A 19,079-nucleotide genomic window follows, 5' to 3' on the forward strand; every position below is an offset into this window, starting at 1 on the left:
CTTGTGGTGGCTTTTACACTGCAACAACTGCCTCTGTAAAATTGAGCCTTGATTGTGGGCTGGTGCAAATCACAGCAACTTGGCCTCACACGGCTGTGTTACTAAAGGAAGTGTTGTGTGGAATTTGAATGCACTCTGGGTTTCGAGGGGCGTGTCTGCCGCTCAGACAGACACAAAGGGACAAATAGCAAAACACATGATGAAAACACTTCACTCACGGAGTCGTGTTTTAGACACAAAACACGACAAAGTGCTCTCTACTTTCATATTTCAATTTCTTTTCTTTCTGTGTCAAATTGGTTGATCCACAATCTTTTTTTTATTATTAATTTATACAGCGCTCTATTACATATGCTGCAACAACAGCATTTTTATATTTTTCATTGATGCAATATTTATTCAATTTAGAATTTTAGCGGCAGTCTCTGACAGTCAAAACATGAAGACGGAAAGTTTTTGATGCATTGGATTGAAAGAGAAAATTAGCCCAGGATGGACAGACTGCCAACACAGACAGCATGGTAATTCTGGGATGAACAGACTGTGAAATGGAGGGGGTCACACACAACAACAAGACGAGACAGTAGCTCTCTCAGCTGAAAGGGATGAGAGGTTCATCAGCTCATGGAGAAGGGTCAGAATTCTTGTAGTGCTCTGACTCCACTTTAACATGAATGAAGGTGTTTGATTCTTCATTGGTTGTAATGGATGCAATTATGGTAAATTTCACTTTTTTTCACAGTAATAGTCCAGCTTCTGTTGGGAACAAGAGTAAGAGACATGACTTATGAACTAAAACATCCTTCAGTGAAAAAAAAGAAAGAAATTCACTGAAAAATTACACATAAAGGAAGACTGACCAGTGCTGCAGTGGAGATGCTATCTAATGTGCTTCATCTGTAATGTTCTTTAAATAGCATTAGCTGCAGTCAGTAAAGACTTACACATTTTCAGTTACAGTAGTATGGCACAACAGCTTGGAGATCACTCTGCATTCAAAGGTCCTGCCAGACAAAAGGACTGGCACTTGTCAGTTTATATAAAAAGACTAGAGCTACATATTGATGCATGTAGGCTTTTATAAAAGGGAAACCTGCACAGGTAAACGCTGGTAAAATATGGACTGACGACAGTTATCTGCTGCTCTAACAGCTTGCCCTGGGCTTGAATGGGGGAACACCTGAGTGCTAAAGAGATGTCATGGCAACGCTTCCTGTTCTGTGATCGGGGCCAGCATGACGCTTTGTTTTTAGAAAAGAACCTACAGGTATCAAGGCGACAGTTTCCTTGGAAAACTGTAAACATAAGAAATAGAAAAAAGAAAAACAAGAAAAAAACTCTAGAAGTTTTACTTTCTTTGATTTTTTTCTAGATTAAATTAATCAATCAGATGGAATTTAAACTGAAAAAGACTCAACAAAAAAGTGTTATTTAGCATTTAAAATGTACGGTATCAAGACGTCTTCACTATTAATAAAAAGATTTGTTTTAGGTGTAAAACATAACATTTTAACCCTTGTGCTATCCTAGGCACTTTAACATTGGGATTTGGGTCATCTAGACCCACTAGACAGTGCGCTGAACCTTTTTTCTTCAATGATTTGTGATCTTCACTGGTATCCATGGATTACATGAAATCCTCTTCACCTTTATCCACCTTTGTCATTGTAGGGAGAACACGTCAATGTAAGGGTGGGGTCATAGGATAGCACAAAGGTTAAAATAGTTTTTATAAAATTGCCACCTGCAACCTGCCCCCTATGGTATTTGGAGGTATTGCAATGTTTCTAGGTTTGGAAACAAAGATGGGTGCTTGGTCTTGAACAGTTAAATTTGGTAATTGTAAAAAAAATATCAAATAAAAAATAAAAACATCAAAAACCTAATAAGAAAAGAGAGAAAAAAGTAGCCTACATTACATTCTTTTACAGCGGCAAAAGAAGACAAGAGCAGGTTAGTGTGAAGGGTTTCATTTAGATTCAGAGTCTTAAGCCGTTTCTGTTGCAGCACAAGAAGCGCCTCTCATTCTAATCTCGGCAGAGATCCATCCTGAGCCAGGAATATCCCAAAATAAATATGGAAATTGAACAATGCGATTGCTGAGCAGCAACTTCCCATTGCTTAGACTTCTTTTCTCTAATCCTCTTCAGCAGCTCTCCTGAACTGCCGCTCCTCATCTAAATCTGCAGTCAGACCTGGAGAACAGTCTTACATTACACCGCTACTTCTTTTGTCACCCTGCAATTATTGGCCCCATGCCACAGCTGGCCACGCCCACACACAGAGGTGCCAAGGACTGCTCCAGACACCTCATCCAGTCACTGAGATGTGTAAGCCTGGACTTAGCTGACTTTTAAATAGAAAAAAAAAAGAAAACTTGCATGCACATGATTGACAGTGGTGCTTGATGATTGTGTTTACATATAAAAAAAAAGTCAAACATAATCCATATTCATAGTCAAATAAATAAATATATAAAGGAAACCATGCACCGTCTTTGTTCACCAAGGAAAATACCTTCGTCTTCATCACCGTTGTTTTCCGATAACTCCTCGCCCTGTTTTTTTGCATGGACCCCTGTTATTGGAGCAAGTAGAGACATATAGAAAGGCACAGGGAAATTCAAAATAGCAGGTTTGGCAAAACAGATGGGGGAAGGGTAATATCAAGGAGAGCAGCAATTAAAACCACATGTAACTGAAATACATGAAGACATTTTCTCTTAGTTACATTACTTTTACAAACTTGATGTTTTGGCAATTTCAAAAAAACCTTAATTAAGTCAAAATTGCACACAGATTGTTTGAAAACACTTCAGTAAATCCACACAAATACTGTATGAATATGCAGAGTCATGTAACACTGGTATTATTAAAAAGATTTATAAAGTTTATCTGATCTGAATATTATCTGAATATTATTGCAACAACACATAGTTAAGAAGTCATTTTTTTCCTGTGTGTTTTAGGGTAAACTTTATTGCCTATTAAAAGTTCAGAAAAAATATTTTATTAATTGCAAAGGGATATTTTATAATTTTGAAACAGCAATTTGCAACTTGTTTGAACCAAAACGCCGACCTAGTAAAGAAACGGAGCAGATTGTCTTTAGAAGACTAAAGAATATCCATGTACAGCAAAAGTAAAAACTAAACTACAAATACGACATTTTTTTTTCTTTTTCCCACGGACAGCCCGAAAATCTGAGAATGTCTCAATCCAACAACTATCTATTAAGATTTCAAAAGATCATAAAAAAACACTGTTTTTTACAGGAGAAACACATTTTATCCAGCACCCTGTCAGTTCCAATTTTACTCCCACAAAATGATGAAAGCAGGAGATTGTAATCGTGTTGCTGACGTTCCCCTCGTGCTGAATCACTGAGCCAGAGTAAATATGAATCAATAACAATCCTAACAGGTCAAATGACATGTGATTTATGGATATTTTCATCATTACAAAGGATCAGATGTCTTCTTGGAATAATCTTTAATTATCAGAAAATGGCAAAACTTTTGTCTGAAGGAGGAATTACTTGGGGCTTAAAAGTGCCGACTGAGGGGAAAAGCAGCTTTTTAGAAAAACATGGGACCTTTTTTTTATGATCTTTCTTTTCTTACCACCCTGAAGCAAAAAGTTTTCTCACTCCACCAAATACTTGATGATATAAACACAAAAGACAAGTGAGAATAACATCAATAGTGAGAAATAAGGGCTTTAGCTACAAAAAAGTAACTGTGTTTCACTAAAAAACATTTCTCATAACAAATACCCTGAAGGTTTTTCATTTTTGTCATTTCATCCACTGAAAGCTTTCAATGTATTATGCACAGTCTGAATGTATTGTGCGCCGGTCATGTTCCATTGTTAGTAACGCTTTATCCTGATATGTGCATGAATCTGTCGTTTTACATCTGATTTCCTCTCCTCCTACCCTCCCCTCTCTGCAGCCTTCCTGTTAATTGCATAATGTAAAAGGCTGAGTGTCATGACATTTACCGAGTACATTTATGCTCTGAAGTGGAGAGAGATTTTCAACATTTTTTTTTAAATACCTGGTGAGAGCAATGACCTTGTTGAATCCATTTATCGGTTTCACATAATATTACAAATATTGCTTGCAGAGGTGCAATTTTAGTTTGTGATGCCTGCATTGTCACATAACAACACAAAGCAAAATTTTACCAGTTTAGAAGTAAATAATTCTAATTCTTAGAGTTTCATTTTGCAGCATCAACCACTAAAAACATGGTTTCCGATCTCTACATAAATGAATGAGCTTCATTTAAAGTCCCACTTCAATCATCTTTTGATCTATTTTAAAAGCATCAACAGTGGTCTTTTAGTGATGATTACACCGTTTTTCAAAGAATTATAAAAACGTGTGTCATTTTCTAAGACATAGTTTCTGCAGAGTGGCAGAAGATCATTTGAAATTTGCCTCTGAGTTGTGAGCGGGACCATTGGCCCAGAGCAGGGCTGCTCATTCCTGGTCCTCTAGATGTACCACCCTGCCTGTTTTCCAGCTCTACCTGCACTGCTTGCTGCTGATTACCTGGACCAGGTGTGTTCATTCAATCAGACTCTAGAGACATCGGATTGAGCTAATCACCAGTTAGCAGGGCTTGGAAATCTGGAGAACAGTCAGGGTGGTACATCTCGAGGACCAGGAATGAGCAGCCCTGGCCCAGAGCAACACTGCCCTCTTTCCTGCTGCTGAGAGCTCTCTGTTCATGTGCTCTCCCGCTAGCTTCCAGTCTCTCACATCCCCAACCTAGCATTACCGGTGCAACAAAAATGCTATCCAGCTGCACAGTTTTGTTTTTCAGCGTAGTTTTCAGCTTGGACAATAAAATAAAAACGTTCATGGATCTAGTCGTCTACAAGCGAATGCATCAGAATGGAGAAAAGCAAAGAGCTTGTGCTTGTATCTTCAATATAACAAATACACTCTTTTTCAAATGGCTTTTTTTATCTGCTCCTGTTTCACAATGATTTGAATCAAGAAATACTCATAATACGTACATTTTAAGCTTAATTTTTTTATAAATATACAGTATAAGTCCTCCATCATCAGAAAAATGCCACAAGAAAATGTTAAAAACATTAAAAATACTGTTTTCATTGGAGTTGGCCTTTAAAGCCTGATTAGTGCTTTCTACATGTGTCACATCAAACACAAATGTGACAAGAGCCCACCCAGCAAAGCAAGGGGAGTTAAAACAATCACTGTGTAGATTATCATTAACTTTCCAAATCAAGAGATGATGAGTTTTCTCACTTCCAAGTTAACAGGGGTGTGTCAGCTGAGCACAGTGACTGACTGATGTCAGACCAGCTCACATGAGTGGAGCAAATGCAGCTCTTTTTGACTGAGCCAAGCAGCTCAGAGGGGAGATCTCAAACACAAACTGCAGGCAGTAAAAACTTGTCACTTTTCCACATTTTGTACAAGAATCACAACACTTGGTTGTTTTGGTCTTAATGCAGGTCACCTGCCTTCATAGTAATGACACAGAAAGATGAGGCTCAGTCCTGTATAAAAAAAAACGATCTTTCCATAAGAGATTACAAAGCTACAGGGAGGAAAATGAAAAAGGTGCTGGGGATAAATCAACAACTCTCGCGACTTGCCCTTGGTTCTCTCAGTAGGTGCATAACCCTCAGATATTTGCAACAAATTCAAGCCATAAGGACCTTTTTACATCTTAGCTCTTTAATCTGTGCATCATGTGACTTTGAGTCAGCTTTGTAGCTATTCTACATTCTGCTGTACAGCATTTTTACTTCCCTCCTGCAAAAACTTCATCTATATTTGATACTTCAAAATTATTTTTCTGTCAATGTTTTGTTAATTCAAGCATTAGTACAAGTTGCTTTCATTTTAGCTAAGTGTTTTGTGTACACAGCTAGATAGTATAGCTTGTCGCCTGAGGCTTGCTGCATCCAAGAAGCTTTATTTACAATTTAATGGTGGCCGAGCTGAACAGTTAGCTCACACACAGATTAAACATGGGCTAACTGGGTCATCTCACACTTTTTTCAACACTCCACATTTTTGTACATTCCACTGTGGAGTCTTTGTACTTGTTTTGTGATGTATAATTTAATAATATTTCAGGAAAAAAAATATAAAAAAAAGCTTTGCATGGTCTTCAAAAGTATTTCTTGCCCTATTTCAAAGAAAATCTATTCAGTAACGATTAAAGAAAGTGGATAAGTGCCTCGCCAGAAAGAAGATTGACCTCCTGCCTGCTGTAGATGAGTTGCAGACAGACTCTGGAGAGAGGATAGTTTGAAAAAAATATTTTGTTGTTTGTTCTGTTTTGTGTACGGCATTCTTTTTTACAGAACTATCTCCAGAGGTTACAGAGCAGTCCCCTGCATCAACTCTGTTTCTATAAAATGGACCTTAAAACAACACAATTTTTTTTAAGAAATGTAAAACATTTTGATGTAAACATAAAAGAACTTAATCTTCAAAAGTATGTTCTGCTCTTTTTTTGGAAAAAAAACATTTACCGGTATGTCCCAGTCTCACAGAATGTGTTTTATGTGAAGAGGCAGAGCCCTTTAGACTGCGTGGCGCATGTCCCACTGAAGACGCCTTGTATTGGAGCTGAGTTCAGCACTGCTTGACCTACTTTGAGAATACGCAATACCCACATGTCTCACGGGACAATCTGCTTCTTAAAACAATATCAAACATTAAAAACATGCTGCACTTTAGTGACATTAGACAAAGTCAACCTATGCAGCCTACATCCAGTAAATCAGTCAAAAAGAGAGAATAAATAACTAATATAACCATTATAGTATTAATGTAATAGCAAATATGGTGGTTTGTTTTCATTGCCAAATCTTTGGTGCCATATTAAATGGGGTGCCTTTTTTAAGTTTGAAAACACTGCTCATCATCTTTGGTGTCACTTATTGCAGTTGCAGTGGTTGTTTAGAAATATTTCAAAAAGTAACTTTTTTTTTCTCTTTCTTTTTTTTCTATGCTAACGGGAGAATATGCCTACTTCCTGTTTGCTAGGTTAGATTAGGTGCAAAATGATATTTCTTGGGTGTGATTTGCAGGAAAAGTAGAACCAAAGCAAAAGGCTTGTGTCACATCCCAGTGAGCTGCTTTTGGGCTTTTAGACTGCACCAGGGGAGAGCCAGCATGGTTTTCAACTGACATCCACTCTAAATTCACATTTGATGAGGCTAGGGCTTATAAATTCACTTTGAATATTTCCTGTATGGCCTATTGCCAATCCTCAGTTAGTTGTTGTTCACCATCTCATTTACTTTGATAAAAAATGTGCTTATGATATTTCTGCTTTTCCTAACGCTTACTCCTGATAGACGATATAGTTTCAGAGTCCGTCTTTTTGCAGATGACAAGATTCTTGAGTTGAACGGAAAGGAGGATAATGAAAATCTGCAGTGGCTGATCAGAACCTTCAAGAAAACCACACCACCTCAAAAAATCAGCAAAACAACAATATCTGATCAAAACAAGGTACAAAGATTGGGGGATTTAAGATGGAATTCTTCATGCAGTACCTACACCCTTTTTAGGCTGATATAAACTTGGATAGTGAAGCCCACATGCTACCATAGTTACAATTATGTACTAATTAACCTAATTCTGCCTGTGTTTCACTATGACCAAAAACTGGAGTAACTACTTTAAACTCACAAAGACAAGAGGGGGAAGTCTCAAAATTCCACAAAGCCAGGTTCCTACTGGGTTACTGTTTACATAAAAGAGATGGAAATGTAACATTTCACCAGAATGGGATTTTAAACAAAACACATTTCAATAGTGGGCAACTGACTATTACACGAATAAACCAAAGTGTGAACCGCATCCACACAAATACATACAGAGAGCCCCTCACGCTCCAGAGACTTCTGACTGAATCCACAATTCACTCAATACATTACGAAGAGGCTGAATGTTAACTGCCCATCCCTTTGCTAGAAAAGGGCTCACCAACAATAGATGGGCCTTGGAGTTAAATATCAGAAAGGTCAGGATGTGGAAAGGGACTTTGTGAAATGTGAGCTGCTGCAGCCTTGACAATCTGAAGCAAGTTGTATTCAGTCTGCAAACCTCAGGTGGCCGTTTCTCTGCCTCAGTGTACCTGGATTTGTCCTGAGTCTTTCTCTGTCCGTCTTTCCATCCTTCCGTCTTCATCAGTTCACTTCCAGAACAGTTTAGAGGAGAGCATGGGACGACGCATGAGGGGGAGCAGCTAAAGTTTAAAGAGGCAGTAATCCAACACAAAAGGACAACCCAAAAAAACCATAAAGATGCACCTGCATAAAAATAAAAATATAGCCAAGGTGCCTTTCTATCTGCCATGAAGATTAATAAAGGAGAGAGAGTAAACGAGATAAAGCCTATAAATGCGGATTTAAGAAGGAATACTCCCCATTTACATTCTGTAGTAGACTTGGTGGTAAAATATAAACAGCTGGATAACAGACTAGACTTCAAACATAGTATCTTCTGATAAGAAGAGACATGATAAACTTTACATCCAAAGGGCAGTTGTGAGAGTTTTTCTACTGTCATCTTCAGTTTTGCCTCAATGTCTGGTGCATTTTGATTCTACATAAATACAGGTGGGGATACTGTGGAAGGCCTCCTTTTTTTATTTTATTATGATGGCGTATTAGGGCCACCATGAAAGAAAAAAAAAAAATAGTATAAAAGTATAAAGTTGGATGAGTATGATAAAAAAGTATGTTCTTTTTATGAGAATAAATTTGTAAAACTATGAGAAAAAATCATACTTTTACAAGAAAAAAAGCCATATTTTTAACATAAAGTTCTCAATGTAAACCTCCATCCACATCACGTGCCGACTAAATCCATCAATGCAGCCATTTATGGTGAGGCCAAGAGGCTTCAGTTCATCATAGGACTCCATGCACCTTAATACTAATATATAGACCTCTGCATCTATACTGCTGTTGGCTAAACGGCACCCCTCCCGGAAAGCCACTCCTTGTGGCAAGAATATTCTTCTGAAGAGGCCCAGTTACTACTTATTCTTTTCAATATTCCTATACCTAAAATAAAACAATGTTGACTCACTAAAATACTTAGTATCTCTTTATTTGTGAAACCAATGCCAAAGTAACTGCTTACAATTAGTTTTTTTGTCTCTCATACTCTTTTGTTTGTATTTTTCTTAGTAAACAGCTTTTTCTCTCATAAATTTATGACTTTAATCTTGTAAATTCTCAACTTACTACTTGTAAAATTTTAAATTTATTCTTGTAAAATATTGACTTTTTTTAACTCATTATTCAATGAGTTTATTCCTGTAAAATTACAACTTTTTTTTACATGGTTTTACAGTTTTATTCTCATAAATGTATTTATACAATATTTGCTAATCTGATCATTTATGTCAACAATATCTAAAAAGCTAGAAGAACAAGAAACTGCAAATCCTGAATTTGTATTTCTTTTTTCAACATTTTTTTTGCCAATTCTGCTATTCTAAATATGTCTTCGTTCCCTGGTCTCTATGCAGGTATGTAATAATTAAAGCAACAATGGAGCCTGCATGAACACCACTCAGTGCACTCCTCCTTCAACCCACGTGAACTAAACTGAACAGAGAAGCATTCAGACAAGTGCTGCCCCTTAATACTTGAGGGTTAAAACTAATTAAAACTTGGAAGTTGAACTAAATTGAATTATACTCAATTATTACAGAGAATAGAAAGAAAAGTGCATAACTTAATCCAGTAATCAGTTTTTGATGGGAAGCAGCTTCAGCGTCAATGACTCAAATAAAAGGAACAAATGGTTGCTGGTTCTGAGATAGGGACTGCACTGGATCCTCTGCAGTGGATGCTCCAAAGAAGAAAGTTTTATATCTAGAATTATTCAAATACGAAGGGAAATTTTCGTCATCTTCAACATAATAAACTGCCAAAGCAAAAACAGATTGTGTTCATTCTTCTGGTCAATGGAACAGAATGTCACTGCTGCCTAAATCAATAATCTTTTTAGCTTAAAATTTTCATAATTGTTATCATTTCAAATACAAAAAAAAAACAAAAAACTAAATTTTCCCTTTATCTATCCATCCATCCGGGACCGGGTCGCGGGGGGAGCAGTCTAAGCAAAGATGTCCAGACTTTCCCTCGCCCTGGCCACTTCCTCCAGCTCCTCTGGGGGGCCCCGAGGCGTTCCCAGGCCAGCCAAGAGACGTAGTCTCTCCAGTGTGTCCTGGGTCTTCCCCGGAGCCTCTGCCCAGTGGGATATGCCCGGAAGACCTCCCCAGGGAGGCGTCCAGGAGGCATCCGGACTAGATGCCCGAGCAACTTCAACTGGCTCCTTTTGATTTCCCTTTCAACAAGAATAAATTACCTCTCATACATCTAAAATCTACTGTTGATTTAGTGTTCAGGTCCAAGAAAGGATACCAGATCTTTCACCCCTTCCAGATCTTCAGGAAGCATATTAAGACATTCCAGAGCATGGTCTTTCCAGCTTTTCTGAGGATTTTCACTGGACCTTCTGTTTGGACAGGCCTGGAACAATTCACCAACAAGCTGTCCGGCTGGCAGTCTCTCCAGATATCCAAACCGCTTCTCCATGTGGAGGAGTGGCGGTCTTTGCTCTGTGTTCTTCCTGGACTTCTGAGCTTGGCACACTATCTCTGTGAAAGACTCCAGGCAGCCTCCTATCCACAGTATTATCCTTTCCACAGGTTAGGATCCAGCTCTCTCATCATTTAAAGGAAAGAAAATGTTTTTAAATGAAATTTAGAGTTTAGCAGTCATTTCCCTACACATATGGAAATGTGGCAGAGCGAGATAAAAAAAAAAAAAACAGAGAAGCCGAAGACTTTAAACATAAGCAAATAAATACACTTTTTAACTATTTCAGGATTGGGAAGGCAAAATGTTGAATAAGAATAAAGACTGTGCCTTAGATCTGCCAGATAGAGTCAATGCTTTTCTGCGAAAGATTCCTGTTGACAAGTAAAGTCTACAGGGCAACTTTAACCTCTTTATCACTGCTAACACACTGACAGGTGCATTAATCCAGATGTATGACAAGTGCCAGGCCAATGTTCTTTGTTGTTCTAAGAATGCAAAAATGATGGGTGGATTTCCTAAAACACCATGTATGCTAAGGGAACATATTAGTATGTAGGAATAGGCAGATGTGATTTAATTTCTTTAAAATGGGAGGAAAACTAAGGGCAAGAAGAAGTGAACTGAGTGCTGGCAAGAAGTATTCTTCAAAACGAATATTTCTTTTAAGATGAAGAGACTGTTTCTACGATTTCTTTTAATTTGGGGTGAACAAAGAACAAACTAACTGGACTGACTGTGAAAGCTTGACAGCACAGCAGCAGGAGGGCTCTCAACAGCTGAATAGACACTTCCTGCTTCAGTCACGTCTTGCATCTTAAGTCAGTGTGATTAGATCTGCAAGCTGCAGGCCTTCACTGTCTGAAGTCTGTCCCCGACAAATAATGGTATAGGATTGTACCAGAGGAATAGCTTTGTGTAAAACAAAAGATTTTTGTTGGTGGAACACATAATCTGCTCTGTTTTAAATCACTTATGCCAGTTCTTTTTATTTTGTTCTTTGAAAGTTTCTGCCTCTGCATGCTTTGAGTACAGATTTTCTCAGCAGCATTCAGGGATTGGCCCCTCCCTCCCCGCGGCTGATTTGAGTCTGCCAGCCAACAGGATTAGTTTGGTGTGTTACTGTCTGCCATGGCACTGACTAACCAGGATTGGGATTCTTCTATAGTTTTCCCAGCTTTCTAACATCTGGACGTCAGAGGGAGGAAAAAAAAACAGTGTGTCTGTTGGTGGTTTTAATCTACAGGTCTGGCAAAAGATGGGGCAACTCAGCACTGGCACCAAGCTGCAAATCACATGGCAGCTTCCTTCTGTTCAAGGCTGCTGGGAATGATTGGTGAGTGGTCTGAATCAAACCAAAACAGGGCGAGATATGCTCCACTTATTTTTAATGGCCTTCTGAGGAGAGATGAAGTTAGGATGGGGAAGAGTCCATCGCCAAATGTCTCTGAGAAGGTAACAAAAAAAAACAATGTGAAGGTCTCTGAGTACACTTTTTATAGGTTATTTACGAGCAGTCTGAGATATGCTATAAAAATGAAAGAGAATAATGCGAATGTTTCATAAACAAACATGCAAAGGGTAGAATATCATTACCAAAATATCACCCGGGTGTCCTAATAAACGGATGGAATTTGACTGATCTTTTAATGCTTATCAATTTAACCATGATAACTTTCTTTAAAGATAAAAAAAATACTTTGACTTGACTTTTACTTTGAGAGGAAAATAGAATTTTCTTCAGCCAGCCTTGCACTCTGAGTCCTGAACATCATTACCCCTCTCTTCACTCCATTCACTCAAACTCAGAGCAGAGAAAATGACCGAGTGATATGACCAAAACTCCAGTTTCCCTGTGCTTTGACACCACTCTGAGGTATCCCCAGCTGGTGTTAGACCACTTCTTTGACTGGGAAAGCAGTCTCTCATGACCCTGGGGTAGCACTTCAGAACATATAGTGGTGATCTTAGCCACGCCCTGCTTTGAGATGATGCTGCAAGTCTGGTAAACATGAGGTAATTGCTTCCTTTTTATTTGTACCCAATGTAAACATCCAATTATGAATGGAGACAAAAGCTCTGTTGAATCTGCTCTGGGTATTACCGGTAGATGCAATTTGTGCTCTGAATAGCAACTACTTGTAAGAATGATTTCCTGAGATTTTGCATGAAAACAACATTCTTGTGAAGTTACACACAAACATAAAAGGATGGAAAGTTTTTGAATTAGCTTTTGTCCAAACTGCATGCCGATGCTGGCATCAATCACAAGAAAGAAACACTTATATTGCACAGTGTGGATGACTCTGCATTATACAGACCCATGTTAAAAAACTGCATACTCAGCATAAATATACCCCATGTGTGTCTGTGTGCACTCATATTGTAAAGACAGGTGACAATAAAAAAAAATTGATATTTGTGGGAGATGATAAGTTGCTGTGAGCTCGATTTGCTGGCACGGCTTTGGTCCACTTGTCCCCTGCAGGTAAGAGGGTCACCTTCATCATTTGATGAGGCATTTTTCTTCTGATACAAGTGGTCTCTTCTTGGATGCCAGTGCCGCAATCATAAGTGACAGAAAGGTCAATGAAGGACTTTCAAAAAAAAAAAAGAATTAAAACGACTACAGTTATGCTAAGGCCATCCCATTCATCGCTCACTTTTAACCGGGTTTACAGTCAATTAAGGACTTGGATGAGTAAGGGTTCTACTGCTGTCATCAAAATAATGACTGATTGAAAATCAATGGAGGAAGGCTTCCATCATTACAGTTCAGTTTCAAACATATAACCTCGATGTAAAAAAGGAATGAAGCTAATATTGTAATTTGTCATAGTCTATAAGGTTAACACAGGCACACACACAAACATTAAGTCAAATCAATGAAAAAAGAAAGCATATTGCTTTTTTGTTTAAAGGTTTTATGTCTGCAGACATAATAATAAATCACCTGGCCTTTGCCAGGTCTTCAAATTAGGTAAATATAACTTCAATTGATCCACAGCAGGAGACAATCTATGTTTTGTCATAAGTAATTTCATGAAAAGTGAGACGAAATGGGGAAGCAGTTTGTAGAAAACTGGGCTTTGTCATGATTGTTGACCTTTCCTGTTTTATCAGCGCCTCTCTTGACTGTGAAGGACCTTTGGCCCACTTTATGTTAGGTTGCTTCAGTTCAGTTTGTGTTTTAGACATTCACCGCGGTAGATCCACATAATTTTAATTGGTTTGAGGTTTAGACTTTAACTGGGGCACAGCAACACAGCGACTCTTTACTTTTCTCAACAGTGCTGTAGATTTCATAAGGGTGCCTGGTATCATTGTCCTGTTGAATGACCCAGTTTCAGACAGGCTTTGTCTGTCAGAGTAACTTTTGATTCCTAGATGCTTTGGTATGCAGCTCTCTGTTTATGATGGTCATAAATGTACATTGATATCACACAGCAAACCTAAACCAATTATTCTTTCTATGCTCGAAAGAGCTGCAAAGTTTTTGAACTACTTAATGTTAAAAATTCTTAAAATTAATCAATAGATAAGCTATTAAAAAATGTTTTGTAAATACATAATTGCTTTGAGTATTTTCCTTAATTTCACTACACATTTAAAATGCTAATCAAATGTAGAAATTAACTTGAAGTTTTTTGGGACTTTATATTTATTTACTACTGTAAATTTTCTAGACCCAATGGGGTAAACCTGTTCAGATGTTCAATAAAACAAAAATATTAAAGGTTTTCTGATTGTAAAAAGATTTCTTAGTGCATAAAGCATAAAAAGCTCACATTAGTTTTAAACAGTCTTTCCTGATTAATGAGCAAAGATGATTGGTTTTCCATTGGATCACTCTATTCATTGACAAGGCATCGGCAAACATTTGGATCCTCCTGAGAAGGAAACCAGCAAATGTTTCTAATAAAGTTCTTATGACTCAAGCTAAAGAAAAATTATTTAAAGACCCACAATGAAAATTATGTTTTTAACATGTTCATATAGCATTTTTCTGATGATGGAGGACATATATAAAGAAAATAAACCTTGAAATTGCATTTCTGAATAAACATTTATTCAAATTGTGGTTAACCACGAGCAGTTTTGTGAGTTTTTGGAGACATTTTGGAGTTAAAAGAATAATGCTGTTCTGCTAATTATTATCCAGTCAAAAAATGTCAAATGTAAGGTTTAAATCTAAAAAAAAAGAGGATAAAAAGTAAAAACTGTGGATTCGCACTTAATTTTTTCCGAAACACCTTATGTGCAGCCAGCCCTGAACATTTTTCTTGGCCGCATGGACCCATAGGAGGGGTTAAGGTTAGGATTACGGTTGCAGTAAGGGTTTAAACCACCAAATAGTTCCTGAGCGCGGCTGTTTCTGCAGGTCACCGCGTCTCCAGTGGATAGATCAAATGCAGAGAACAAATTTCACATACCTAGGTGCATGAAAGCTAATGGGACTTTAACTTTACACTTGATTTTAAATACTTACGCCCAACAACAAAATGCAACCTTGGACGGACTTAAAATATCTGCGGGCAATGCGCATCTTGGCTGCAAGTGTTATGTGTGGTCAACATGAATTTCCATCATTTTTTTGTGCTAGTTGCGCGTAAATGAGTGTGAATGACATCCTCCTAAAAAGTAAAGGATACATTTGAACAGTAGACTCTCAACCGCAGAAAAACTAAGGAGTCACCATTGCACAATTACATGTCAAATAACCAAAATATGAAACTTATGATAAACCGCTTTCTCATTACCGAGCATAGGGAAGATAATTGAAAAAAAAACAAAACATTGAACTGGCAAGGGAATATTAAAAATAAATTTCTGTGCATATTCCACATCCGAGACTAATTCAGAGGCAGAAGTGCCTGAAGGGCCAGTCTGTCTTCAGTTAAATTGGTTTACCAAAGCAGAAAGTTGGGTTCACAGAATAAAGAGAATAACTGATTCCTCCCTTCTTGGAATTTAAACAGAAAAGTTTCAAAGCTGCAAATAAATCTTGGTGTTTGATATGGTTTCAGTCAGGAATGTTTATAAAATGTGACCTTTTTTTGGTTACTTTTCATGAATTGAACTAAAACATTATTCATATTTATCTAAAGTAGCATGTTAGTAATTACGGATTCAATTGATGGCAAAAATACTATTGCCAGTACACAAGGGATTGTTGCCTTAAGAAGTTTAGACCTTTAGAACTGCTTTGTATCATTAAAGAAAAAGCAAATAAAACTATAAAAGGGTCATTTGGAATTTAAGATTAAGACATTGCCTCTTCCAACGTTTTGTCCACATGACCTTTTCTAAACCTTTTCTGCTATGAAACCATCCCTGATCAACGAAATTCTTTACAGATTCATACAACATAGAGGTCAAAATGATTTTTAAAGCCAGACTTAAATCTTTTGTCTTATTATTTAAAGTTTCACTTGTGCTTCTGAATTAATCAACACTTTGATCTGACTTAAAAGGAAAAAAAAATACAATTGACATGTACAGCAGTTTAGCGAATAAAAAAAGTATTATGTCAGACAATCATATTTTATTATTTCACAAATCAATATTATTTACCTGCTTCCTCTCTCCTTTGATTTAAATTTCCCAGGTAAAGTAGCAATAAAGCACACACAGAGACACCCACCCACCCACCCACCTACACACAAACACAGACACACACACACACCCACACACACATAATCAGGAAAGTTGCATGAGATGAGTGAGTCAGATGAGTGAGTGTAGCAGCACCACACTCACCCATCCGTCACACTTATGTCAAGGCTGATTTGAGTCACAACTCCCATAATCGTCCCAATTAACAGCAGAGTTTGGAGTTGGTGATATTGGCAGCTTGGGAAGGAAGCACCCATCATTCTCTTCACACTTTCATTCTTCCATTTCCCTCCATTTCGTGCTGGCATGTTATCATTTATATTTTTACATACCTCCTTTTCTACATATTTTCTTGTTGGGTTTCCTCGCACATTCCTTGGATATTCTTTTGACTGTAAAATGAATGAAAAAACTACAAAATAACAAGAGAGCTCTGGAAAGAAAAAAACCAGTGTGACATGCAACAGCCTAGACTGAATCAATTCCCCCGTCTTCTTCTTCCTTCTTCACTCCTCCTCCCTCCCTCCCAGTCTTCATCAACAGCGAGAACATCTGACGACCTGCTGACTAAGTGTCTGGGGTGTCACTGCAGAAATATTCCAAAATGGTGGAATGAATTTACTGCACCTTAAGACAAAAGAAGCCCATAATAACATGCACTTCTATTTAAGACCCATTACCGCCACACAGAAGAAAGAGAGGTTTCTCTTTTTAAAATCTTCTGCTCAAATTCTCATTAGAGAAAATGTCATTCCATATATGACTTTGAGGGCATTTTAAATTTCCAGACCATTTTCCCGTGTGGCATTTCTTTAAGTGTCGAATTAAGAGTAATTTGAATATTTATCCTCTTTAAAGACTGCTGTTTTTGTTGCAGAAGCCAATCTCTGATGGTGCAAAGGATTGCACTTTGTGCAAACATAATCTGATGAAGGAAGATGAGTAAAGGGTCTTACATAGGTCAGGCTGATGCCACAGGCCTCTCATGTGCCAGACAGAATAGTTCACCAACCCTGCTGGAGATCATTCATTTATGAGGCAAGCTACTACTGCAAATATCCCCAGAACAGTCAAGACAGTGAGGGTAGGAAGGTGCACAAAGTTTTTCCAATCCTGATTGTTTCTCTTTTTCTTTTTTTGTTTGGTTTCTTGAGTCATATTGAGAATCATTGGGTCATCAAAAGAGGAACCTCTAACAGTGGCATGGAAGGGGATAGTTGATGAACAGACTAAATGAAAACTCTAGTCTAGATGGTGAGTTGACATGATGGATACACAGCATGCTTCAGACAAGAGGTCATGCTTCACGCCAAAAAGCAAAAGTGACAGACTTTCAGAGAGAGGACAGGGACAGGAAGTGGAGACAGGAGAAAAGAAGGAGGGGAGTTCTGGTTTCATACTCGACACACTCACCATCCTCTGTTGGAACATAGATGTTTAGGTACAGACAATCCTCGTGTTGATCCTGTATGTACGTGGTAACAATATCCAGGTTGAAGGTGAACCAGATTGGCATCATGATCTCTGGCACAGCATTGTGAATATTTTGGGGGCAGACAGGTGCAAAGTGGGTGGTGTTCTTGATCCCTGACCAGGAGGAAGGAGGCTCTGGGGGCATAAAGCGTTTCTCTCCCACTGGGGGGGCCGCATACGGGACGCCCAGGTACTGGTCAACGGGTCCCAAAATCTCACTGGGCAGGGGAACCCTCACCCCTCTGAGTTTTCCATACTGTGTGTTCACAGTGGGGTAGTAGTTCTGCCCTTTCACAGCTGCTAAACACCAACAAACGCTTAACACCCACAGGGAGAGGCTGAAACCGGTGCACTTCCCGGCGCTGTGGCAGTTCTGCGAGGGAAAACGATTTCTCCTTGGAGAAAACCACATGGTCCGTGTGAGTAAGAACAAACGCAGGTGACCAACATACAAGCTGGGGCGCGCCCCTCAGCAAACATGCAGGCTTGCTGCTAAGCCCTTTGCTCCAGACTCCTGGAGGACAGTCATCAGCTGCAGATGAAGGGAAGCAGTTGCGCCGCTCCTCTCCACAGGAATGTCTTTACTCCTTGTCCTCTGCTTGTCTTATCATCTAGCCAGTGCTGCAACAGAAGAGAAAAGGGAAATAAATGACAGCCTCTTGACAACCCACCATTTTTATTCTGTCTATTTTATTGACTTGTGGAGTCCTTCTCTGTTATGACATAAAACAGCTTACATAAACATACCAGAAATCTCAATGCTACCATTGATCCTTGTAACAACTGACTCTTAAGCATCTTCTAGTGCCTAATAATGCTAATTGGACAATTAAAATGGTAATGACATCAACCGTGATCAGACTATTATTCAAAAGGGAAACATTTCTCTGTGAAGGAATAAGTTCCGGAAATGTGATGCTTAAACCGAGCAGCAGGAGTCACACAGAAAAGCACAACAAGATGTAAAAACTTATGTGCTGAATAATGTCATGGATCGTTTTTCACTCCATTCCCCTCTGGTGTAAAAAAAGAATATGTTGGAAATTAAATTTCATCCCTCTTGTTTGCTCTTACAAGCAATCATGTTTTGAGATGAACAGAGGAAAGGACAGAGGTGGTGGTGGGGGTTTCAGCTGCAGGCAGCTCAGGCTCCTTCAATGGCAGAGCTGTACAGTAAATGCTAATCAACAGTCCCAAGGTGAACCAGCAGTGCCAGGAACAACAGCTCCCCATACTGCCTGATCAATTTTCAATTTCTGTGGCTTAAGGTCCCCCCTCAGCCTTATTCAATTGTGCCTCCCGCTGTGTTCACTTTAATAAGCACAGAGAAGAAGAGCCTGAGTTAAGAAGAGGATATTGCATTCCAAA

The 19,079-nt window shown here is 38.5% G+C and overlaps 1 protein-coding gene across 1 annotated transcript in view; it reads right to left on the minus strand.

Moving 5' to 3' along the window:
- Positions 1 to 18,785, minus strand: part of nlgn3 (neuroligin 3) — a gene marked incomplete in the record, with an annotated part of 94,968 nt that extends 76,183 nt beyond the window's left edge. Inside the window, 3 exon segments of the mRNA NM_001177474.1 lie at positions 2,518 to 2,577; positions 16,571 to 16,630; positions 17,652 to 18,785. Coding sequence (NP_001170945.1) covers positions 2,518 to 2,577; positions 16,571 to 16,630; positions 17,652 to 18,123 — 592 coding nt within the window.
- Between the last annotated feature and the right edge of the window lie 294 nt (positions 18,786 to 19,079).

This window comes from Oryzias latipes, chromosome 10 (assembly GCF_002234675.1).
Source record: "Oryzias latipes chromosome 10, ASM223467v1".
NCBI lineage: Eukaryota > Metazoa > Chordata > Actinopteri > Beloniformes > Adrianichthyidae > Oryzias > Oryzias latipes.